At 57.9% G+C, this 23,758-nt stretch overlaps 2 protein-coding genes across 13 annotated transcripts in view; one reads left to right on the forward strand and one right to left on the reverse strand.

The window, feature by feature from the left end:
* Positions 1 to 108: 108 nt before the first annotated feature.
* Positions 109 to 11,263, forward strand: LOC109460652 (mesothelin-like protein). Of its 4 annotated transcripts, XM_074323081.2 has the most exons (16): positions 109 to 2,225; positions 2,910 to 2,995; positions 3,917 to 4,037; positions 5,207 to 5,327; positions 6,291 to 6,376; positions 6,537 to 6,663; positions 6,738 to 6,928; positions 7,292 to 7,382; positions 7,609 to 7,750; positions 8,082 to 8,269; positions 8,339 to 8,494; positions 8,575 to 8,702; positions 9,349 to 9,479; positions 9,558 to 9,652; positions 9,904 to 10,159; positions 10,608 to 11,259. In XM_074323081.2, the coding sequence occupies exons 2-16, from the start codon at positions 2,980 to 2,982 to the stop codon at positions 10,859 to 10,861; spliced, it is 2,103 nt and encodes a 700-aa protein (XP_074179182.2). In that variant the 5' UTR covers positions 109 to 2,225; positions 2,910 to 2,979; the 3' UTR covers positions 10,862 to 11,259. The 4 variants fall into 4 exon arrangements, with proteins under 4 accessions (XP_074179182.2, XP_088657486.1, XP_088657487.1 ...); XM_088801360.1 differs by having other exon boundaries at positions 9,349 to 9,652; positions 10,608 to 11,263; XM_088801361.1 differs by having other exon boundaries at positions 109 to 2,995; positions 9,349 to 9,652; positions 10,608 to 11,263.
* Positions 11,264 to 11,394: 131 nt separating this feature from the next.
* The window catches only part of LOC109460627 (mesothelin), a 32,099-nt gene continuing 19,735 nt past the window's right edge, over positions 11,395 to 23,758 (reverse strand). For 2 of the 9 annotated variants that reach the window (XM_074323089.2, XM_088801369.1), the window contains exons 2-11: positions 14,664 to 14,751; positions 13,983 to 14,026; positions 13,785 to 13,881; positions 13,333 to 13,511; positions 13,079 to 13,234; positions 12,731 to 12,873; positions 12,507 to 12,634; positions 12,076 to 12,170; positions 11,675 to 11,861; positions 11,395 to 11,595 (exon numbers count right to left, since the gene is read on the reverse strand). In XM_074323089.2, coding sequence (XP_074179190.2) covers positions 11,507 to 11,595; positions 11,675 to 11,861; positions 12,076 to 12,170; positions 12,507 to 12,634; positions 12,731 to 12,873; positions 13,079 to 13,234; positions 13,333 to 13,511; positions 13,785 to 13,881; positions 13,983 to 14,026; positions 14,664 to 14,751 — 1,206 coding nt within the window. In that variant the 3' untranslated portion in view covers positions 11,395 to 11,506. Of the gene's footprint in view, positions 11,596 to 11,674; positions 11,862 to 12,075; positions 12,171 to 12,506; positions 12,635 to 12,730; positions 12,874 to 13,078; positions 13,235 to 13,332; positions 13,512 to 13,784; positions 13,882 to 13,982; positions 14,027 to 14,663; positions 14,752 to 15,348; positions 15,374 to 15,855; positions 15,961 to 16,558; positions 16,695 to 17,179; positions 17,302 to 23,758 lie in introns of those variants that run through there. The other 7 variants (XM_088801364.1, XM_088801367.1, XM_088801366.1 and 4 more) reach the window with 7 other exon arrangements.

Here is a 23,758-nt window from a genome sequence, read left to right on the forward strand (position 1 = left end):
CTGATGGGGGTGTGGGGGGAGCCCAGACTCCCTACCTCCTGCACTGGCAGACCTCTGTCCCAGGTCCCCCAGCAGGACCCAGAATGGACCTCATGCTCCTGGCTGCTGACCTGTCCCCCCCATACAGTGAGGGCCCTGCTGCTCTGGTTGGGGAGAAGCTAGAGGACCCCCAGCCAAAACCACTGGCCCATCCATCTGGTCTCACCAGGGTCCCTCGTGGAGCCACTACCCCCCACCACCACACCATGGGAGGGCTATTACCTGGCCTTCACCACGTCCCTGCACCTGGCTAGGCTGGACCCCTCCTCTCACCAGCTGATAAAGGTCCGGTCATGGGACCACTGGATGAGCCAGAAGTTGCCACCATGGGACCTCTGCAGAGACCCAGGTCCCAGCCCCTGCTCCCTGTGCCTGTGTCCTCATCTGTAACAGGTGGAACTGGAGCAGAGCAGAGGGGCCACGGGATGCCCATACTGGTAGGTCAGGTAGTTGCTGTGATGTGCCCGGCACGACCGACAGAGGGTGCCATGGGATAGCATTGCCTGCCCCTTCCCGGCACACCCTCCTTTTTTCCAGTGCTAACACTCACTGGTCCTTCCATCTCAGGGCATGTCAACTCCTGGCTGAGACCTGCCCCACCTCTACCCCTTTGCTCCTGGCCCTCCACCCCCATACTCCCGGGCTCACACACAGGTGCCCAGCCCCGGCTGCACAGTCTGACCCCACACCCCACTCACTGCTGTGTGGCCGCAGGAAAGTTCTCAGCCTTTCTGGGCCTGAGTTGCCTCATCTGTGAAATGGGCATCTCAGTTGTGCCTTGGGCAGGGGGCTGAGGCAGTGAGGCAGTGTGTGGAAAACGGTGCAGCTCTACAGCTCAGCAACTGCTCTGTCGCTGTGGTCATTCGTCTGGCCTGAGCCCGCCGTATCAGCCAAGCCTGCCGTGGGCAGACGAGGACGTAGCCTCTTGCGCTCTGGCTGCTTTCTGCTCCTGCTCCCTCTGGCCTGTGGGAGTCTCCAGCCCTGGGATGGGTGGAGGTCCCACTACCATGTGACATCCCCCTCCCCCAAAACCCCTCAGTGTCTAGAGCCCCAAAAAGCCTTCAGCCAAAATCTGGACTCCCATGGGGTCTGTGCAGGGGCCAAGAGCAACCCTCAGCTGGTCCTTCCAGTTGTCGGCCCCCAGGCCCAGGTCGGTGCCTCTGCTTGACCGTGAGGCTGGCTCACTGGGAACGTGTGGCCCTGTGGTGCGGACGGCGGTCATCCAGTGGCTGAATCCAGGCCATGGGGGCTTAAGGCTCCTACCGGGACATCATGAAAGCTGGAGCTGGGCGTGTGGGTTCAGCCTGGGGCATCTGACCTCGATCCACCTCAGCTGGGGGAGAGGCTTCCATCGCTGGGTCAAGAAGTCCTGCAGTCACTCCTGCTCAGCCTGAGTCCTGCCCTGTGGATTGGCCCCATCCTGGGCTCCATGGGCCCCAGGGCACGTGTGCCACACTCTTCACCATCAAGGCTGCCGCCCAGCGCCCACACACCCTCCCTGTCCCTGGCACACAGGTGTGTAGAGCACATGCCCGACTCTGCTCCAGCACCCACAGCACAAACACCGCCATATATGTCACGAAACCCAGGCGCCACTTTGAGTCCACTTGTTTCTAATGTCTGCGCAGGAGACGCACATACAGACAGAAGATGTGTGTGCTCCCAGGCGCACATGTACGGGCACCTGTGCTCACATGCAGACACCGGCACACGGTGAAGTTGGGTGCACATGTATGAACACACACGACCCTCGAGGCACAGCACCCCCGTGGGAAGGGGTTACGCTGGACAGCCACCAATTGTGCACTCAGCCTCCCAGTCCCCCGGCACCTGCTGGGGAGCAGGTGCCCGCTGTGCTGGGGCCCCAGGGGCCAAGCCGGCAGTGTCACTTGGCACAGCCCCAGCCCCTCCCCTCCACGTCTGCCTAGCTGGTGTCACTGCAGGAGTGGGTGGCTGCACGGGTAGGGTGCTTGGAGAGGCATGAGCTGGGAGAGGCAGGAACCTTGGCACCCCCACCTTGTACCACACCTGTGCTCTGGGGTTCAGCTGCGGGGGCTGACACGCTTGACGGGCTTGGAACACTAGTGTCTGGAGTACTTGCCACTTGATCTAAAACCCCCTGCACCCGACCGCTGCCGCCTGGCCCGGGAACACCACCCTCTACCACAGAAGGTCTTTGTGCTCAGGTGAGGCTTTGGGGCCAGGTTGGGGGCCACGACCATCTGGATCCACAGGTTTCGAGTCTGGCCTTTGCAGCCCTGGGCAGGTAGTGGAGCCCCTCTGAGCCTCCATTTTGCCCCCTGCATGAGGCAGTCACTTCCCTGTCTTGCTCTTGCACCATGTGGAGTCCAGAGGCCCACAGGTACCCAGAGCTGTCAGACTGTGCAAAGCTGTGCCCAGGCGTGGGCAGCATAGGCCAGGCTCCTCAAGGACCTGCCTCACATCACCAGGCCACAGCCACACCAGGGCAGGTTGGAAAGCTACCAGGCCTGTCCCTCAGCTACCTGTGGGGACTCGCTGGCACCACTGCCTGCCCCCCTATAACTGTCAAGAGATCTGTTCATTGGAGACACCACAGCCTGCAGGTCCCCTGAGCCCCAACCCGCGATAAGAAAGGCCTAGCTCCCCCTCCGCAGGCCCTTTTGTTCCAAAGTCACATTGTTTGTTGGGTGGTGCCCCTAGGGCCCACGTTGTAGACTTGCCTAGGGTTGCCCGACGACAGAGACAAAGCTGCAGCCAGGCTGAGGTTGCCCGCCCTGCACAGCACCCATCCTGTGTGACTCTGGACGGCACCCCTGTCTGTGCCCCTTGGCCGAGGCTGGTGGGGCGAGGCGGTGGGGCTGGCCTATCACCTCCTGTCTCCTCTCCAGCTTGTCCCGTACACGCTGCCCGTTTCCCCAGCGCCTTTCCGCCAGGACAACCTGTGCACACCACACAGCCATGGGCCCCAGAGCAGGTGAGATGACCCGCATCGTGGAAGGGGCTCCCCAGGGTGGCATGACCTTCCAAATCACGGCAGAGGCCTGGAGGGGGCTCACGCTCCAGCCACGGAGTCCTCCTGAGCTTACGCTCAGGGGTCCTGCCCCAGGGTGCCCCCCTGGCCAGCTTGGGGTCAGGGAAGGGAAGGAGGGCAAGCGTACTGGGCCTGGGGGGCCTGGCAGGGATGAGGCGGGGAAAAGGGGAGACCATGGCTAGAAGGGGCTCAGGAGCATGTGGCAGTTGACCCCAATCCCTCTGCGTGGGGGTCTCAAGGCTCAGACCGTAAGGAGAGAGCCATGAGGATAGAGGGAGGAGTTTACATACTTGCACACATGGGTACATACTGCTGACACATGTACATGTCATCACACATATGTGGACACACATACATACATGCCATCACATGTGTGTGCACATACTTCCAGACCCACAAAAGATACCAGCAGCTACACACACGTACACATCATCACACAGCCACACCAGTAAACACATACTAGGTGTGCTGTGTTGGGCACGCACGCTACCACGGGCATGTGCACGCCACTGCACATGTGTATACCACATGTACATGCCCCTAGGAACACACACATGCAGGGTCAGACAGAGATGTGTACGATTAGACATACTTTTACACGCACATTCACCTGCTCAGATACGTACATACAAACGCACACACCGCGCTCGGGCCCAGGCTGCCACACAGGTGACCAGCACCACATGGCTTCCAAGGTCTCTGTGGTGGGGCGGTCACAGACCCACCCAGGACACAGGGAGCCCTGGGCAGACCCACGCCGGATGCTCCCACACGTGCTCCCTCCCAGACAGGGCTCAGCCTCAAGGTGCCGGGGTGAGGCGGGCACAGGGAACTGGCGGCTGCTCACGGCGTGTTCTGTTCCAGGTGCCCTGGCAAACCCAGGCCTCATCCTCTTCGTGTGGCTCATGGCCCACCGCTCTCGTCCCCAGGCTGAGGGCTTCTCCCAGGAAGGACTAGATGCCAGCAGGGCCGACACATGGGCCAGGTGAGTGCAAGCCCCTCTGGCAGGCTCTGCGTCCACAAACCGTATTTCCTGCAGCTGATCCCCTGACAGGCCTGGGGGATGGGGATGGGTGAGAAGGAGGGACCACCTCCAGGGTCTGCACTCAATGGCCCAGGAGTGGCTGTGGCGGTGCCGCTGACCAGTAGGGCCTGGCCCTGCCTGCCCAGGTCACTCACCCACCTTGCCCTGAGATGGCCCAGAGCATCCGGTGTCCTGCATGAGTTATGCCCTCATGGCCGAGAGCGGGTCCCCCCACAGTACCCAACCTGTGTCATTCTGGATGGCACCTGTCTGTGCCCCTTGGCCGTGGCTGGTGGGGAGAGGCCATGGGGCTGGCCTATCACCTCCTGTCTCCTCTCCAGCTTGTCCCGTACCCGCTGCCCATTTCCCCAGCGCCTTTCTGCCAGGACGACCTGTGCCAGGCCATCACAGCGGTCCCTCCTGAGCCACTGCTCACACTGCCCCTCGGCCTGGCAGGCGATCACTGCTGTTCACTGCTCGTCCTGAGTCCTCATGCTTCCTTCTTCTGCCCCAAGGCCCTGCGGTCCTCTCAGGTCCCAAACAGACTCTGCGTTGTTTCCGTGCCCTTTCCAGGGTCTCGTGCTTAGGCTCAGCTGTCCTCTCTTTCCCAGGGGTGTGTGTGGGGGGGGTAGGCAGTTGGAGGTCACCGATCAGCCGTCAATCAACTGATCAATCAGTTGACTGACCAGGCAGGGCTGGAGGCCCAAGGTGGAGCATCAGGGCCCAGGCTAAAGTCCCACAAGACCCCCCCCCTCCCCGTGCACGGGTTTTATGAGACTCACACAGTGAGGAAGGCTCATAGAGGAAACGGAACTGGCTGCGGTCGCCCAGCAGGTACCCAGGTCTCATCGCCTCCAAACCCTGAGCCACTGCTGTGATCAGCCTCCCAAGGAAGCAGAGACCCAGTACCTGGGCAGGGTCCACCCCTGAACTGGACACACACAGGGAGGGGGACAGAGGGAGGGAGGGAGGGAAGCGGGAGTCTTGCCTGTGTCAAGGCCCTGCCCGCCACACTTCCTGGATCTCATTTCTTTGGTGTTGGGAGTCTGGCCTCCTTCCCGCATGCTGCAGTCTGGGCTGCCCCTGCTGCCCCCAGCTCCACCCCTCATCACCTGCCTCCTTCTGCCCAGTGCCAACACTTCCCTCCTGCAAGGCTTCTGGTGCCAGCCAGCCAGCCAGCTGTCCCAGGACCAGCTTTCAGCTCTGATCAGGAGGATGGCATCGCAGCAGGTGCTCCTCAAAGCCTGGCAGGTAAGCAGCCTCGGTTGGCATTATCGGGCTGGGGTGTCGAGGGTAAGGGCAGGCTCGAGAGCGAAGACCCTGGAGCTGGGTCGGAAGCGAGGGCTTCCCCAGCAGAGGACACAGGCCAGCAAAGTCCAGGACTACACAGCTGTGATGCAGAGAGCTCACTTGCAGGGGGCCGTGCTGGAGACACTGCACATGGTTGTCTCTAAGCCAACCTGCCAACTCCACAGCCACCTTCGAAGCAACTCTCAGGCTGACGCTGAGGTGACGGAAGCCTGCCCTCTGAGGTCGGGGGACCCTCCTTGGGTGGTTCTCCAGTGCAGTCTGCTTTGCACCCTTTCCAGGACTTCTTAGCCAGTGGCCCCCAGACTTCAGCCTCCTGTTCTTTGTTGGGTGAGGACTTGTCCATCTGGCCTTCATCTGGCACTTGGTGCCCCTGGGGTGGATCTTCTATCCTGCTGGCCTCTCCCCAACCTGGGCTCTGAGAGGGGCCACCTTGATTCACAGCTGACCCAAGCATGGACTGCTCTGAGTTAGAAGAAAGGAAGGAGGGAGGGAAGATATTATTCTGTCTCATAATAAAGTTAGTATAAAACTAGTAATAAATTTGAAACGACCCCAAAGTAGGCCAAGCTAGACAAAAAGTCAGGGCAGGAGTACACTGGGATGAGCTGGCCGTGGTGCACTCGTGCGGGGTTTGGGCAGCAGGCCTGACTGGTGGGGGCGGGGAGAGTCATGTGTCAGCTGGGCATGACCTGTTCTGAGACCATTCTGATGTGGAGGTTCAGGCAGAAAATGAAGACGTGAAATCCAGGGGCCACAGAGCGGGCAGGTGGGAGGAGGGAACGGGTGGACATGGGGCGGGGCGGGGTGGAGGGGCGCTCTGGCTGAGGGCCCCACACTGATGGGGGGGAAGGTGGCAGAGGAGGGGGCTGGGCGAGGGAGTGACACGCCATACGCCATGCCCAGCTCAGCTGCCTGGCCAACTTGGCTGCCCGGCGTGGCCTCCAGGGGGACTTCGCGCTGCACCCACCTGACCTGTTGCTCTTCTACAAGTGAGTGCCCCTCCCCCACCGCCCCCGTGCCTGCCTCTGGCCAGTGGACTAGGCATGTCTCCTCCGGGTCCTGGGACTGCAGCGCCCCAGGAGCGCCTGGGCCACCCCAGAGGACCCCTGGTTGGCCCCATCCTCCCGACAGCCCCCCACCTGCCCGCAGCCTGGCGCAGGTGAGGGAAGCCGACTGCCGGGCCTTCATCCGCCGTGCAGCTCAGGGGGACACGGAACTGCTGGCCAACCTGCCTGACCAGAGGGCTGCCCTCCAGCACTTGGCCTTGGCCTGCCTGGTAGGCCCCTTGGGTGGGACAAGATGGGCAGATGGGCCATGGGGCCAGGCTGTCGCTGACCTGCTGTCCTGCAGGGAGGGCCGCCCCCTCGGCTCAGCACTTCCGACCTCCTGCTCCTTGGGGTCCTGGTGTGTGACATGGATGCGTCCAGCATTGTGGCCTCGGACCCCCATGTGCTGCAGAACCTGCAGCGCTGCCCCCGGCTGACTCCTGCCCAGCAGGCTGCCCTCAACACACTGCTGGCCAGAGGGAGGACCATGCTCGGGTAGGCGGGGCCCCATCCCCTCTGCCCAGGCCCCCCTTCCTGTAGATGAGACAAGAGACAGCCCGGGGTTTGGGCCCAGGAGGTCTCTGAATTCCACAGTCCTACTGACCTCTGACTTCTGACCCAGCTCACAGCCCCACTCTGCCCTGTAGCTTTTGGGGCACAGGTTTAGGATGCTGCCAATACTTGCTGGGCGCTCCATCCCCATGCCCTGAAGCCTGGGGTGGGAGTCTCTTCTGGGCAGGCGAGGTGCCTCCAGCAGGGCAGACCCTGGGAACGGTGCACTCAAGGAAGACCAGGTAGCCTCCAGAGGCTGGGGTGCTGCTCCAGACCCAGACCTGACAACCCCTTCTTATACACCAGGCCCCCCAGCTCTTGGAACCTGGAGGGGCTGCAGGCTCTGGGACCCCTGGCTGCCTACATCAGCCCAAGCCTATGGATGCAGGTTCAGGAGGTAGGACGGTGCCCTGGGACAGGGTGGGGAGTCGAGCTGGCCCTGGACACGGGGAGCAGCATCCCGCCGGCCCTCCATCAGCCTGTCCAGGCCTGAGGGCTGGCCGTATGGCCACTCTAACTCCCGAGGGGCATCCCCACTCACTGCCATCACAGGGTTTCTATCTGTGGGGTTAGAGGAGGGACCAGGTGGCCCCAGGGTGTGGAGTCTCCAGTCCCCCTGCCAGGCCGTGGGCCTGGCCTTCTTCGGCAGCATGGTGGCCACGTACCGGACAGGGACACTCAGCCAGCGGGATGCCAGGCGCTTTGTCACCAGCTTCCTCGAAGCCAAAGCCAAGTCACTGTCCTCACGGCCCAAGCGGGGCACAGGTGAGTGGACACTATGGTCTGGGGACACTGCACCTCCCCTGCTCTGGACTCCTGACTAGGGTGAGGGCACCCAAGACTCCAAGTATGGTCCAGGGAGCTGCATCCAGCCCGAGTAGGTTAGAGGCAGTGGGGCTGGCCTTCGGGGCCAGGGCTGGGCTGGGCTTGACTCACTCTTCTCTGGGCCAAGTTCTTGGCTAGGCGTCCAGCCTGGGGAGAGAATCAGGGTAGGTCTGGGTTACCAGTGAGGTGGGGCCCAAACTCAGCAGCGGTGGTCAGCTAGGCCCATGGCTGAGCAGCGGGGTCATCAACCCCACCCCACCCCTGGCCACAGGGAGACCGTGCGTCCGTGGCAACATCACGGCGGCCACGCTGCAGGACAACCTCTTCCTGCTACACTACGACTGCTCGCAGCTCGAGTCCTGCCTGGGGAGCCGTGTACTCAGGGCCAATTTGGACCCCCTGCTGCAGCACCCACTGCCTGCCGAGTGCCAGCGTGTCGTCAAGGCCAAGCTGGCTCGGGTACGCCAAGGACCAGGTGGCAGTGGGGGGGTGCACTGGGTGGGGGGGCCTGATCGCCTCCCCCCCCAGGTCTACCCGAGCGGCATCCCAGAGGAGCAGCTGCAGCTCATCACCTCGCTGGTCTACCTCTACTCCTTCACGGAGATTGGCCAGTGGAACATTACGTCCAGAAACACAGTCATGGCCCTGCTGGCCTCAGACGTGGCCCTGGAGAACCAGACGGAGGTGAGAGCAGTGGGAATGGGGGCGGGCACTGACCCTGGTCCCCACAACCCCAGCTCCACTGATCCCCATCCTGCCCCCAGGCTATCCTGCAGAAGTTCCTGGACCACAAAGGCAGGGTCACCAGTGCCCTGCTTGTGGCCATTGGGGGTTCCCGCCTCTGCTGGATGAGCCCCCAGCAGATCCAGGCCATCCAGCCTTCCGAGTTCCGGTGAGCGCCCCACCCCCGCAACACACCCACTGCACCTTGGGGTCAGCTCCACGGCTCACCAAGGGTTAGAGGGAGAGACAGGCTCAGGAGGGGTCTGGGGCTGCCCACTGCAGTTGTGTCAGTTTCCTACAGCGGCCGAAACAAAGTACTTCAAAGTGAGCATTTTTAAAAGAACAGAAATGTATTCTCTCACAATCTGGAGAACAGAAGTATGGGATTAAGGTGTTGGCAGGGCCAGGCTTCCCTTGAATCCTGCAGCGGAGGTTCCTTCCTGCTTCTTCCAGAGTCTGGCGTTACCGGCAATCCTTGGCTTTCCTTGGCTTGTGGCCTCATCACCGCCTCAGTCATCACATGGCTGTCACCACCCCATGTCTGTCTAAATTTCTTAGGACACCAGTCATTGGATTTAGAGCCCACCCTAATTCAGGAGGACCTCATCTTACTTTGATTCCATCTACAAATATGAAAGACTCTATTTCCACATGAGGTCCCATTCTGAGGTTTTGGGTGGACATAAATTTTGGGAGATACTATCAGCCTAGTACAGAGGGCAAGAGAACAGCTGTGATCTGGGCAGAGAGGGCCAGGCCCAGCTGACCAGAGGATGAGGGGCTCCCAGCCTACCCATCAGCCCACCCCTCCTCAGGCTGGCCGGGGCCCTGGATATCTCCTCCTGCCCCCAGAGCAGGAAGAATGTGCTCTACACCAAAGCCCGAGAGGCCTTCGGCAGCACCGGGACCACGGCCGCCTACTACCGCTTCATGCGCCCCTACCTCGGTGAGACCCTGCCCTGTGCGCAGATACCCCTCCTCCAGAAGCCCCGCCCCTTCCCCTCTTACCACTTCCGGCCCCCAGGTGGTGCCCCAGTGGAGGAGCTGCAGTACCTGGCCCAGGCCAATGTCTCCATGGACATCCACACCTTCACCAACCTGAACCCCCAAGTGCTGCAGGTGGGCTGTCCCGCGGGGTAGTAGCACAGGCTGGCCAAGCCGGGGATCCCTTAGGCCACAGGCACCCCAAAGTCAGAGGTGCAGACAGGGTGGGCTCCAGGTCACTTCTCCAGGCTGGTTCTGCCAGGTCTCACCTCCGTGCTCACTCTTCGGGTAAGCACTGCCCTTGCCGGGTCTTCCCTCAGCCCCAAAGCCAGGCCCCTGCAGGCCCCTCTGTCTCTCCCCCCTTGGCCCCCTCACTTCCCTCACAGAACCTAAGTGTTGACAAGGTGACGACGCTGCTGGGCCAGAATGTGGGGGACCTGCAGAAGGCACGCAGCCACCCGGCTATCAGCTCCTGGCTCCGCAGCTTGAACAGGTCGGCCCTGGGTGAGCTGGGCCTGGACACGGACCCCAGCGGCCCCAGCGGCCCCACCCTCTTGACCACTACAATTCCCAACACCATCCCGTGGGCAACCCACCTAGCCACCACCTCGCGCAGGCCTGGGAATGAGGCCCCCACCTCGGGTACGGCCCCACATCCAGCCCACCTCTTGGGGGGGCCTCCCCCTGCCTCTGCTTGGCCCTGTCTGCCCAGAGCCTCTGTAGATCCCTCAATTGCTACTTGTGCCCAATCTCTTTTTGGCCAACTCTTTTTCCATTTGCCTCCTCGGTGACATATGGGTGACACTGGCTTCACCCTGTTTCATCCACTGAGTTACTGAAGGACACAATAGCCTTCTCCAGAACCCACTGGTCAGCATAAAGCAGGGGTAGGGGAAGCGCTGAGATCCCTGTTGGGGTCCAGAAGAGTGGCCGCACATGGGGGTCCCCAGGGGCCTTTCCCACCCGAAGGGATGGTATGAGTCTTGAGCCCAGAGGGAGGGGCTGTCCAGGCCAGGGAGGCTGCCAGGACAAGCCTGGGCATGGCTCCCAGCCAGGACTGATGGGTGCTCCCTCCATGTTCCACCTACAGGCAGCCCACCAGCCCACCTGGGATACCTACCACTTGCTGTGGCCCTGCCCTCTAGCCTCCTGTGGCTGCTGTATTGGGGCACCCTAGGGCCCAGTGGGGACTGCTCATGGGGCACCTGCACAATGGCCTCCGAACACAGCAATGTCCCAGCACCACATGCAGGAAAACTGGGGCTGGTGGATGGAGCTGGACGCCTGCCCAGGCCTCCGTGCAAACCCCAGGCCCACGGGACCTGGCCACGTCCCACATCCTAGGGGCCTGCAGGGCCCATCCCCCACCCACACCCAGCTCCCAGGACCTGGATTAGACTGAGGGCCTGGGCAGATGTCAGCCAGCTGAGGGAGACACTGCTCCAACCCTCTGGCCTCCATCAAGACGAAGAACTGGGGGTGGGAAGCACTTCACTGATTAACTTAAATAAAGGACACGGTGATCTTCTTTCCTGTGTCTCTTTGCTCTGGGCCAGAGGAGGGGCACAGAGACCCTCTCAGCCAGGAACTGGACTCCCACCCACCATCTCCTGGGCAGTCAGTGTCACCAGAAGCCATCCTGGGTTTGTTGGCCTGGACTGGAAAGAGACCCAGGCAATGGAACAGCCTCAGGAAAGCCCCAAGCCCCTCTGCCTGGAGTCCCTGCCTTGGGCCCCCACCTCTCCAAGTACAAATAGGAGGGGCTGCAGCTCAGGGAGCCATGTCCCCAGGGTCACGGCCCTCAGCCCCACCCCCCCAGGACACCACAGCCATCAGGGCCTCCCACCCGGTCCCCAGAACACCACAGGTCACCTCGGTGGAGGGCAAATATGTTCTCTTTTATTGAGCTCCAGTCCCCTGGGGTGGGGTGGAGACCGGCTCCCACCAGGCAGGGTCTCCACAGCAGGGCTCAGTCCCTAGCAGGCCAGCTCAGTTCAGGATCAAAGCCAGGAGCAGAGCTGGGATCACAGTGAGCGCAAGTCCAGGTCCAAGGAAGTGGGAGCCCCCAGAAAGGGCCTCTGCACAGAGAGGGGTGACTCAGACCCTCCGCCTCACTCGGCCCCTGCCCCACCCAGCCGGGCGGTCACCCCAGCCCACCTCGGACGTTGAGGTCTAGAACCAGGTATCCGTTGGGGATGCCACCATGGAGCCCCAGCCCCAGGCTGTCCAGGTCGTCCTGCCGCTGCCTCAGGATCCAGTCCCTAAAGGGGCTGTTCCCCTCCTCTGCCTTCAGGCCCGCCAGGTTTGGACCCAGAAGTTTTTGCACCTCTGCAATGGTCATAGGCTGCCAGAGCCCCCAGGCGGCCGTCAGGGTCTCCCTGCCTCTCTCCAGAAGGCAGCTGGGCTCGGCTGTGTCCAAATACCCCATGCCTTCCCGCCCACAGGCCCCACCTCAGCAACTCGACTTTGGAGCCGGCCCTGGCTTAATACTAGCCCCACCCGAGACCCCGCCCCATCCGTGGCCCCGCCCCAGATGGCCCCGCCCCTCAACGCCGTACCAGCAGGGCCTCTTTCTGCAGCTTCTTGAATGTGGCCACATCCATGCTTATGTTCTGCCGAGTGAGAGCCCGCAAGTCCTCCGTGGAGGCCCCACCTGTGCCCCGGGGAGAGGGACCCTAAGCGTGAGACCTCACAACTCACCCCCGTCTCACCCTGTGACCACAGGCTACAAGAACTCCACTTCCTTTACAGAGAATCCCTTTTCCTAAGGAATTCCTAGGCCCGGGTTTGCCTGGTGACCACCAGACCCTCTCTGTCAAGGGAGAGGCTGGGGGTGGTCACGTGCCTGCGCCGGGGTCAGAACCGACAGGGCCTCAGCTTGGAGGGGTGGAGGGTACCCTGATCCCACCAGGCAGCCCAGGGAGGTGAGAGCCTGGCGGTAGTGATGGGGGCTTCAGATATCCCGCTCCCCCTTTTCCTTCCGGCTCACCCAGGAACGGCTTGATCCTCGCAAAGTATTCAGACCCGCTCATGTTCTGGAAAGCAATGCGGGCCTTGGAATAGAGGACATCCATCTGCGGTGGGCGGCATGTATCCAGGTCCTGGGGCATAACTGCCCTGGGGAGGCAGGGGGGGCCAGGCAGTGAGCTCAGAGCACAGCATGCACACCACACCCGCAGAACCCGGGACTCACCCGCAGAACCCGGGACTCACCAAACCACCTCTTGTTGCACGGAGCCCAGCTGCTCAGGACTGAGGAAGCAGAGGTAGGTAGGCCGGAAGCTGGCCAGCGTGTCCAGGGTGGCGTTGTCCAGCTGGCCCCCTACCACCAGATAGCGGGCAATCAGGGCAGCCACCTGTGGGAGGAGGCCAGTGACATGCCTTGGGCCAGGGAGAGACGTGTTCCCTTAGTCCAGACCAACCTCACACCCCGTGCTCCCCTGGGCCTGCGCAACCTCACACAACATGCTCCCCACCAGACCCGCACAACCTCACACAACATGCTCCCCACCAGACCCGCACAACCTCACACAAAATGCTCCCCTCCCAACAGGTGGTCACCTGAGCATCCATTTTGCCTCTTTTGCTGACTTCCAGCAGAGATTTCACGGTCTCCAGGGATGTCACGTTCCACTTGTGGATGTCCTCGGGAGTGACCTCATGGAAGAAGTAACTCAGGTGCCGGATCAGGGACTCCGGGTACCCCTGTGGGTAGAACTGCCAGGGGAAGTGACCATGAGGGCCACAGCCACGCCGCCGGCGGCTGGGGAAGGCTGCGGCACAGGGGGCAGGCGGGAGCCCCAGGCATGAACTACCTTGTCCAGTTTGCGCTTGAAAATGTCAAGCTGCTGGTAGGTGAACGGAACCGCATTCACCCGGTCCATCTGCTTGGCCAGCAGGGCCCCGTCCACACAGGACTCCAGCTCCCACTCCTCGTAGAAAATGAGGCTTTCATCCACCACATGGACCTCCTTCCCCGGGGGGCAGGCCTTCTCTACAGGGGCAGGCAGGGCGTCAGGAGGCTCTGCTTCTGTCAACCTCCCCTTTCTTGCATACCCATGCTGAGACCCTGGGCAATGCATGACCCTCTCCAGGCCTCAGTTTACCCATTGGCAAAATGGGACGATTCTGTCCACTCTTCAAGGTTGTCATGACTGAACAAGCTGAGCAGCCAGGAAAAGCCAAAGCACCAGCTGCTGAGACCCCCCAGGGCCAACCCCCACCCCCAGGCCCCCTGACAGCTGACGGGGCTGGGCCCTGTGCTCACTCTCTGTGTCCTGCAGGGCCCTCCGGAAGATGACAGTTAGCTCAGGCCACTGCCAGGACAGGTCCTGAGAGGTGCGTTGCAGCCATGGAGCTGCACCCTGAGGACAGAGCAGGGCTGTGGCTGAGCCGTGCATGGCCCAGCATCCAGGGACCCCCATCCAGGCCAGAAAATTCTCCCGTCTTCCCAGAGGGTCCTTACCTGTCCTGTGTCTGCAGCCTGGGCCCTGGAATGTAGCACCCACCCTGCAGGGCAGGGGTACAGGGCTCGAGGGGGTGGCCAGGGCTTCTGGGTGTGCCTCCTGCAGGCCCTACCCTGGGGAGGAAGGGGCCCTCCCTGTCCCCCAACCCCAAACACACCCCACAGGTGTGGAAGCAGAGGGTTCGGCCCCTGTATCCCACGACACCACAGCCCACCACACCCCACCCCAGGCCACGGCCTGCACCCCACAGGGAGCCCAGGCCTCCCACATCCTCCTCCTGGGACCCCACTGCTCAGGGCAGTCAGACACTTGTCCTACGGACACCCTCACTTCGGCCTGGGTCCCCATCACATCACTGCCCTGATTCAGCCTCCAACCCTGTGGGGCATGGTGGGAAGAAACATGGCTGCCAGCCTGCCTGGAGCTCGGGCACCCGCCGAGATTCAGGACACCTGCCTAAACTTGGAACACCTGCTGAGATTTGAGACATCTGCCCAGGACTCAGGGTACCTGCTGAGATTTGGGACACCTGCTGGGACTTGAAGCACCTGCCCATGACAAGCACAGGTGGGGGAGGAGGCAAGGGGCAGGTAGAGCCTTTCCTAAGGTCCCAACCCCCTAAGAACTCTTGGCTGCCCTCTGATGTTGACTCTTTGCAGCACCCCACCCCCATTACTCACTGAGGCTGAGAAGCAGGAGCAGGAGGCTGTCGCGGGTGGGGGTCCCACAGGACCCCAGGGGGGATCGAGCACACGGCAAGGCCATAGTCTGTGGAAGACAGCCACGCTGATGTCCCCACCAAGCCCTCACCAACTCCCCTGCCCCCAGCCAGTGTGGGGGTCAGCGCCCCAGAGCTGCTCCAGGTAGAACCTTCTCAGGGCCCTGCAGCAGCACCCGTGAAGCCTCTAGCCCTGTTCTCAGGACCGACCAGCCTGTCTGGCCCGCCCCTTCCAGGAAACTGGCCCTCCTGCTAGGGGGTGTGGGGTCTGAGTCAGCCCAGCCCCCAGCTGTCAGAGCCCAGGCAAGCAGCCTGCAGCTGGCCCATCCTCTCTCCCCACACAGGTAGGGTGGGAGAGTTAAGTTTGAGGAGGCAGGGCCGTCTCTGGCGCAGGCTGGCCTCAGTTTCACCATTTGTACCCGGGGGACTGAGCAGTTCAGGGCTGGGGGTCATGCTGAGTGGCACCCCCCCCCCAACCTGGGGCACGGCCATCCACCCCCTCCACACCCTGCCACAGGTGCTGGGCTTTGTGCAAACCCATGGCCCTGCCAGGTGGACAAGGCCGGGCCCGCCTCTTGGTTTCTCTTCTGAAGTTCATCTGGAAACAGAGGCCTGGGTGGGTGCCAGAGGGTGACACCTCTTCCCACCTGCCAGTCCCTTGGGTGGGGCAGTAGGTGGGTGGGCATTCCTGTGGGGGTGTGGGAGGCTCCGTGCACTTTCTGGAGTGGGGTCCTGGGGTAGAGTGGGGCCTACAAGACACCAAGCCACCCTCTGCACTCACCCGTCCTGGAGCAGGAGGCTGTGCAGCAGAGCCATCCCCTCCCCCAAACCTTCACACAGGCCTGTGTCAGCCCCACCCCTGGCTCAGAAATGGGGGGTGGGGGGGTCATGTTCATGTTTCAGCAACCCTTTTCAGCTGGGCAAAGAGCTGGCCTGCAGGGAGTGTCCTGGGAGTGGCAAGGCCCCAGAGAGCCCTCTCCCCTCCCCCAAGCCCCAGACCAGAAAATGGGCAGCAGGTGGGGCCAGGCAAGAGCTACACCTGCTGAAGCGTCTCCCCTCAGCCCCCACCCAGCCCCATGTAACCAGAGGCCCCCAGCACCGCAGGTGGAGGCTCCCTGAGAGCCTCTTTGCTACCATAGGCCCTGGAATCTTACCCCCAAGACCAGGTTGAGGCCACAAAGACACTTCAGCTGTCTTAGGGCTGCAACTTCCAAATTGGCCAGAGTGCCACCTGCAGGAGTCACGGTGTTTTGGCCAGTCTAGGACATGTGTATTTTATGCGTGATGTGGAAACAATCACCAAACAGTTTAGTGGGTCCCAGTGGGGGCGGGACAGCGTGGGCACCGGGCATGGTCCCATCTCTGACCCTGAGTCCTTCAAAGCCAGCATCCACCTGGTCACCTGTCACTCATTAGCCACCTGCAGACTCGCTGAGCACCTACTGCGTGCTGGGCCCCGCTCAGACGCTGGCATACTCTGGAGCAGGGAAAATTCAGGCCCTGTGGGGCCTGGCCACAGAGAGGGCTGCCCCTGCTACCAGAGCAACAGCGGTTCACCTTTATTCCCCAGATGGAGTCTGGTGTCTGAGTGGACCACAAGCTCCTTAGAGTTGAATGTGAGGTAGCGGAGGCTGTGTCTGTAACGGAGGAATTGCCAGCTCCTCCCCCCAGCCTGAGAGTCATGAGCTTACAGCCTCTGGCAGGTGCTTGGCTGCAGGACACTGGCCCATGCTCTCTCCTGCTCCACCTGTCCCACCCACCTGCAAAATCTGACCCCCACTCCCCAGCCCAACCTCAGTCCCCAAGGTCTGACCCTCAAGTGATGGAAAATGAAGTCAGACCACATTCCCTACCAACCTCAGGCCTCTCTGGTGAAGGCAGGCAGGGCAGCGGATGATGGGCTTAGGACAGGTCTCAGGTACAGAGATGCTGTGCAGCTAGCCCAGGGTCACACAGCATGTCAAGAGCAGCTGGTGCTAAGGCGGAGCTGACCCTGAGAGCAACGCCCTCCGAGTAGAGTGCAGGAGGTGGGGTTGGGTCCTCACTGCTCCCCAAGTGCATTGAGGAATTGGGAAGGGGCATCCATGGGGGCAGAGGCAGGGGCTGCCCCACCTCCCCACAACGTGCTTGCCTGGGGCTGGCCAGGGTCCCCTCCTGGGTGGGTCCAGTACCAGCCCCAGCCTGATCCCTGCTCCCACCCAGAGCTGCTTGGCTAGAGGTGCCAAGAGGTGCTGACGGAGGTGTCCCCACCTTCACCTCCCCAGGCATGCCCACGCGCATGACCCAGACCCTGACAAGGCCACTGTCCACCCCCAGCCCCCCCATACATGAGGCTGTGGTCAGCCCCTCGTGAACCTGGACACTGGGCTGGGTCCTGGGAGACACCTGCAAAACAACCCTGGTGCCCCCAGGCCCTTCCCCAGGGTCCGGGTGGCCCTGCCCGTGGTGACTCTGGTGTTCCAGGGTGAGGGACCAAACCTGAGCCTCCTCTGCCTTGGTTTCCTCAACTGGGAAGTGGGTGGTCAAGAGGCCGGCAGGCTCTCGGGTCTGTCCGGGAAGCAAATGGAGCCTTACCGGTGTAGCTGGGAGCCGTGCGGCTCATGCCTCAGGAATGTGTGGGTGGGGACCCTGCAGAGGGGCCGCCTGGGGAGGAGGGGTGCGGGGTGGAGAGAGGCTTGGGCCCCTGCCTTCCCTTGGTGGGTGTGGGCGGGAGCTCTGGGCGGGCTGACCGTCACGTACCAGGCATGTATTGGGAGCCAAGGCCTTGTTTCCTGAGCTCTTTCTCATTTCTCAGGTAGAGAAACTGAGGCTCAGTGAGTGGCCAAAACTACACAGCACGGCAGGGGTGTGGTCTCCCAGCGGTGCTGTGGCAGGGTCTACACAGGCCACCCCACCAAGCCCGAGGTCAGCAGATTCTGGTTGGTGGCCGCTCAGCCAGGATGTGATTCCTGGAGCATCAGCCTCCATATGGCTTCTTTCGAGAGCGTTCTGGGCTCACGGCGGCACGGTGTGGACATCACCACGGGGTGAAATGGCCCAGTGGGGCGCTGCGGGAGCCCAGGGATTGGGGGAGGCGAATCCAACCAGGCCAGCTCCAGCAAGGGCACAGCACTGCCCTCCATGACAGCGGGCCCAGTGGGAACCCACCTGGATGGGAGAGGGAGGCCACCTTCCTGCTGCTGTGGCCACTGGCCATTGGGGTGGACAACGTGTGCCGTGCTGGCTGCATGCCAGAGCGCACTGATTCCTGACTCAGACCACAGCCTTCGTGGTATGACCTTCACTTCGTGGTATGACCTGGTGGCTCCCTCTCTTCCCCTCCAACCCCTCCGATGATTTTGTGAACAGGAATTCCCTGTGTGGAAACCGTCTCTGCGTTACATACCTGCAGAGTTTCCTGTTTCCTGAACTGAGTATGGACAGCTGCCCGGTCTCTGACCCTTTCCATGGGCTGGGTTTTCTATCATAAGCAGTCAGGCCAAATGCTAATTAACACAGGTGTGCCTCCTTCTACGGGACTTCACAGGCACGGCGGTTTTTACATATTGAAGGCAAGACCCTCCACAAGCAAAAAGATTATGACTCGCTTTATTGCAGGGGTCTGCAATCGAACCCACACTTATCTCCGTGCTGTGTCTGTACAGAATTCAGCACGGCTGCCAGGTACAAGAATCAACTTACCGAAGTCAGTAGAGGAGGACGTGCCTTAAAAGAAAAAAGTCCCATCCCAGACAACTGAAAAGTTCTGGACAAAATGTGAAAAACCAATTCCCCAAGGGCCCTGGGGAGTGAGCAAAAGTCATCTTGGAGGGGAATTGATACTTGGGGAAAGACGCCAACATGGCATGGATCTCGCTGTGTGTGTGTGTGTGTGTGTGTGTGTGTGTGTGTGTGTGTGTGTTTCCCCTGAAGACAGCCAGAGGTGTGTTCACAGTGCTAGGAGTGCTTCGACTCTGGCAGCAACCTCACCACCTTTCTGGCTGAAGGCGCCAGAGGAAGGAACCCAGAATAACCAGAGAATGTGTGGAGAACACTGGAAAGGAGAGAGCCAGGGAGGAGACCCCAAATTCTGCGTGAACTCAATCTGAACCTCTTGCTGACCCTGCGTGTGCAGGACAGACCAGAAAGAGCTCAGCCTACGATGCCAAACGGGCCGAGACGGACCCCTGCCCACCTCAGGAGTGGCAGAGTTCACCGTGAAAGTCTAACCAAGTTCATGGCCTGCCAAAAACAGAAGCAGCAACAGTCTTCATAGGAATATAACAGAATGCAGTGTCTACACAATGTAATAGTCACAACATGCATGAGAAAATCCACAACTACTTGGCACAGGGAAAGCTGGGAAGTCGTGACCCATCCTCGAGGGAAAAGGAATGAAACATACAAAATCTGGAATTTTAAAAATTCACCAGATGAGCTTAATAACAGGGTGAATCATTTCCAATTGAGGGTTAGGTGGGAACTTTTCAATTGCCCAGTTAAATGGATTTTAAGATGTGGAAATTTCCTTCGCGCTTGCATCAAGAACTATAATTTGAGCTCAAAAGCTACGGCCAGTGCAGACGTGCACCTCCTGTTTTACCTCTGCCAGCACAGGATGTGTATAAAGCATGTTACTTGTGATTCACATAACGTTATTTGTTATTATTATGGTAGTGAATTACATGTTTTGCACAGAAGTGCTGTCTTCCCTGTAATTTTAGGTTGGCTTCCTTAAGAAACTTTATCAAGTCTGAAGCAAATGTTAAATTCCAAAGAGAGTCAATAATTCAGGTTAAAGGAGGGTCTTCTCTGTGAATATATTGACAAATATTGAATTGTATACTTTAAATAGGTAAGTTGTATGGTGTGTGAATTATATGTCAGTAAAGCTGTTTTTAAAAGAAAGGCCTAGGGCCAGTCCGATGGCTCAGGTGGTTGGAGCTCCGTGCTCCTAACGCCGAAGGTTGTGGTTCAAATCCCACAGGGGCCAGTGGGCTCTCAACCACAAGGTTGCTGGTTGGATTCCTCGATTCCCACAAGGGATGGTGGGCCCCGCCCCCTGCAACTAAGATTGAACATGGCACCTTGAGCTGAGCTGCTGCTGAGCTCCCGGATGGCTCAGTTGGTTGGAGCACGTCCTCTCAACCACAAGGTTGCCGGTTGCAAGGGATGGTGGGCTGCGCCCCCTGCAACTAACAACAGCAACTGGACCTGGAGGTGAGTTGCGCCCTCCACAGCCAAGATTGAAAGGACAGCAACTTGACTTGGAAAAAAAAGTCCTGGAAGTACACACTGTTCCCCAATAGAGTCCTGTTCCCCTTCCCCAATAAAATCTAAAAAAATAATAATAATAAAAATATGTAAATAAAAGACAGGCCTAAGATTTGAACAGACAACTTCACAAAAGATGTGTGGATGGCCGATCAGCACATGAAATGATATCCAACATCATCACCCATTAGGGAAATGCAAATTAAATCCACAGTGAGATACACTACACACCCACCAGAGTGACTAAATTTAAAAGGACTGACGATGACAAGTGTTGGCACGGAGGTGGAACAACGGGAACCCTCCAACAGAGCTGGTGGGATCACTTTTGTTTGGCATTTTCTGAAGAAATTAAACATACCCCTAACTATACAATTTAGCCTTTCCACTCCTAAGTAATTACTCCAGGGAAAGGAAAACATGTGTTCACCCAAAGACTTATTCATGAATATTCATAGCCAAAAATGGGGAGAAACAAATTTCCATCAATAAATGATAAAGGAACGGACAAACAAGACGTGGCATATTCATATGATGACGTACATGAAAAAAAGGATGATTTTCAAAATCATTATGCTGAGTAAAAGAGGCAGACGTCAAAGTACGTAATGTATGATTCCATTTATATAAAAATTTTAAGTGCACGCTAACCTACCGTATTATGACAAAAAGAAAATCAGTGGTTGCCTGGGTCAGGGAGCTTCACCAAAATCGAGGATTCCTGTCAAACAGGGATAGCAGGGAGGAAGGGACCAACCGCAGAGGAACAGAAGGAATCTCAGGGGGATGATGGCAGTGTTCTCTGTCTTATTGTGGCGGTTTCGCGGGTGTGTGTAACTGCCAAAGCTCTTTGGATTGTACAGTTTAAACGGATGCCTTTATTACACCACGTGAAGTTGATTTAAAAATCAATAGCATAACAAATGTTGGAGAGGAGATGGAGAAATTGAAACCCTTGTGCATTGCTCATGGGCATGTGAAATGGTGCAGACGCTGGAAAACAGTATGGCAGTTCTTCAAAAATTGAAACAGAATTACTACACAACCCAGCAATTTAAGATGTTTGAAAGATTTGAAGACAGGGAGTTAAACAGATACTTGGACACCCACGTTTACAGCAGCGTTATTCACAATAGCCAAAAGTGGAAATAACCCAGGTGTCCATTCACAGACGAACGGATAAATTAAAAAAATATGGTATACACATACAATGGATAGTATTCGGCCATAAAAAGAAATGGAGTTCTTATACTCACTGCAATGTGGATGAACCTTGAAAACATTAAGCTCAGTGGAAAAAGCCAGAAACCAAAAGGACAAATATTGTGTGATTTCATTTATATGAAATGTCCAGATTAGGGAAATCCATACAGACAGAAAGTATAATAGAAGTTACCCAAGTCAGGGGGAGGAGGGGAAATGGGGAGCTATTGTTTAATGGGTGTAGAGTTTCTGCTTGGGAAGACGTAAAAGTTCTGGAAAGGGTGGTGGTGATGGTTATACAACGTGGTGATGTGCTTAATGCCACTGAACGTATACACTTAAACATGATTACAGGGGCGGCCCGGTGACTCAGGTGGTTGGAGCTCCGTGCTCCTAACTCTGAAGGCTGCCGGTTCGATTCCCACATGGGCCAGTGGGCTCTCAACCACAAGGTTGCCAGTTCGACTCCTCGACTCCCACAAGGGATGGTGGGCAGCGCTCCCTGCAACTAAGATTGAACACAGCACCTTGAGCTGAGCTGCCGCTGAGCTCCCAGATGGCTCAGTTGGTTGGAGCGCGTCCTCTCAACCACAAGGTTGCCGGTTCGACTCCCGCAAGGGATGGTGGGCTGTGCCCCCTGCAACTAGCAACAGCAACTAGACCTGGAGCTGAGCTGCGCCCTCCACAACTAAGACTGAAAGGACAACAACTTGAAGCTGAACGGCATCCTCCACAACTAAGATTGAAAGGACAACAACTTGACTTGGAAAAAGTCCTGGAAGTACACACTGTTCCCCAATAAAGTCCTGTTCCCCTTCCCCAATAAAATCTAAAACAAAAAATGATTACAATGGTAAATTCAATGTATATTTTACCACGATGAAACATCAATAGCATTTCTTAATGACAGCAGCAGTAACAAATTTAATAGAAAAGATATCATTTCTAATATCAATGAAATCCAAGTCTCTAGAAATTGACCTAACTATAATAATAGTGCAGAATACCTTTATATGGACAAACCAGCATGATAAAGTGGTCAGTACTCCTAAAATTATTCTATAAATTTAATTCAACCCCACTAAAAATTCTAGGAGGATTTTTTTTTCAGGAACCCAACAAATTCATCCAAAAAATAAAGAGGGGCAGCCAGATGGCTCAGTTGGTTAGAGAGTGAGCTCTCAACAAGAAGGTTTCCGGTCCAATTCCCGCATGGGATGGTGGGCTGCGCCCCCTGCAACTAAGATTGAAAACGGCGACTGGACTCAAAGCTGAGCTGCACCCTCCACAACTAGATTGAAGGACAACGCCTTGGAGCTGATGGGCCCTGGAAAAAAACACACTGTTCCCTAATATTCCCCAATAAAATCTATTTAAAAAAATGAAAATAAAGAGAATAAATATCTATGATCTAAAAAGCAGCAGCAAGCTCCCAGGTATTAAGACAAAGCCACGGTAATTAAGATAAGAACAAAGGGACAGACCGGAGATATCAAGCAAACCAACACCAGTGTGCCTACGGGGACCTCATAAATGCGAAGGATAGTTCCACAAAGCAATGATGGGGACAAGGGACAGATCTGTGGGACAGACAGTGTTAGAAAATATGACTCACTGTGCCATGAAAAATAAAGCAGACCCCCAGCTGACATCATCTACAGGCTGGATACTAAATTCATTAAAGACGTTTGTATGACAGAGGAAACTTACACGGACAGAGAAAGACTTGGAGGAACGGAGAGAGATACCAACACAGAAACTGCACTGCCAAGTGTGGGTCAATTTGACATCATTCGAATTAAAGGCTCCTGTTCAACAGACAAATTAGCAGCTACAGGCAGGTATCAAATGAAGAGATTTTTACTGGTTTGTAAAAGTCAGGCCGGGCCTGCTGCCCATGGGAGAGTCACCCCGGAAACTGTGCATTTGGGCCCCCAGCTGTCCAGCCTGGGGAGCTCGCCGTTTGTGACATGTGGGCGCTCCCCCAGAGACCCCACCCCAGCCTCCCTGAACGGTCTAAACGTGCCCAGGGCTTGGTGAGAACACAAACTGTAAATCAACAAGGAAAACAGGAAACCGATAGAAAGGGGACCAAGGAGATGAGTGGAAATTCTCATAAGAAGACTGACTGGCTAGTGGTTCATGAGGACAGACTCAACCTTTGTAGTAACCACAGAAATTCAGATTCAAACAAGATTTAAAAAATTAAAAAGGTGGATAATAGTTGCTCATGATGGTGTGAAGAGATATATCCAATGACAGATTTTTTTTTTTTAACTTTTATTGGGGAATATTGGGGAACAGTGTGTCTTTCCAGGATCCATCAGCTCCATGTCAAGTCATTGCTTTCAATCTAGTTGTGGGGGCTGCAGCTCACTGGCCCAATGTGGGAATCGAACTGGCGACCTCGGTGTTATGACCACTGTGCTCTAACCACTGAGCACACCGGCCGCCCTAGATAATTATTATTATTTTTTTTTAATAAGCAAAAGTAAATGATGATCATTAAAGAAATGGTGAAAATTCGGACAGTTGCCCTGGTTCCCACCTCCCATCCGGGCAACTTTGCAACCTGGAGGTGAGTTTCCTTCTGATCGTGGT

This window comes from Rhinolophus sinicus, chromosome 10, assembly GCF_057876585.1.
Source record: "Rhinolophus sinicus isolate RSI-liver-muscle chromosome 10, RSI-T2T, whole genome shotgun sequence".
In the NCBI taxonomy this organism is placed as follows: Eukaryota; Metazoa; Chordata; class Mammalia; order Chiroptera; family Rhinolophidae; genus Rhinolophus; species Rhinolophus sinicus.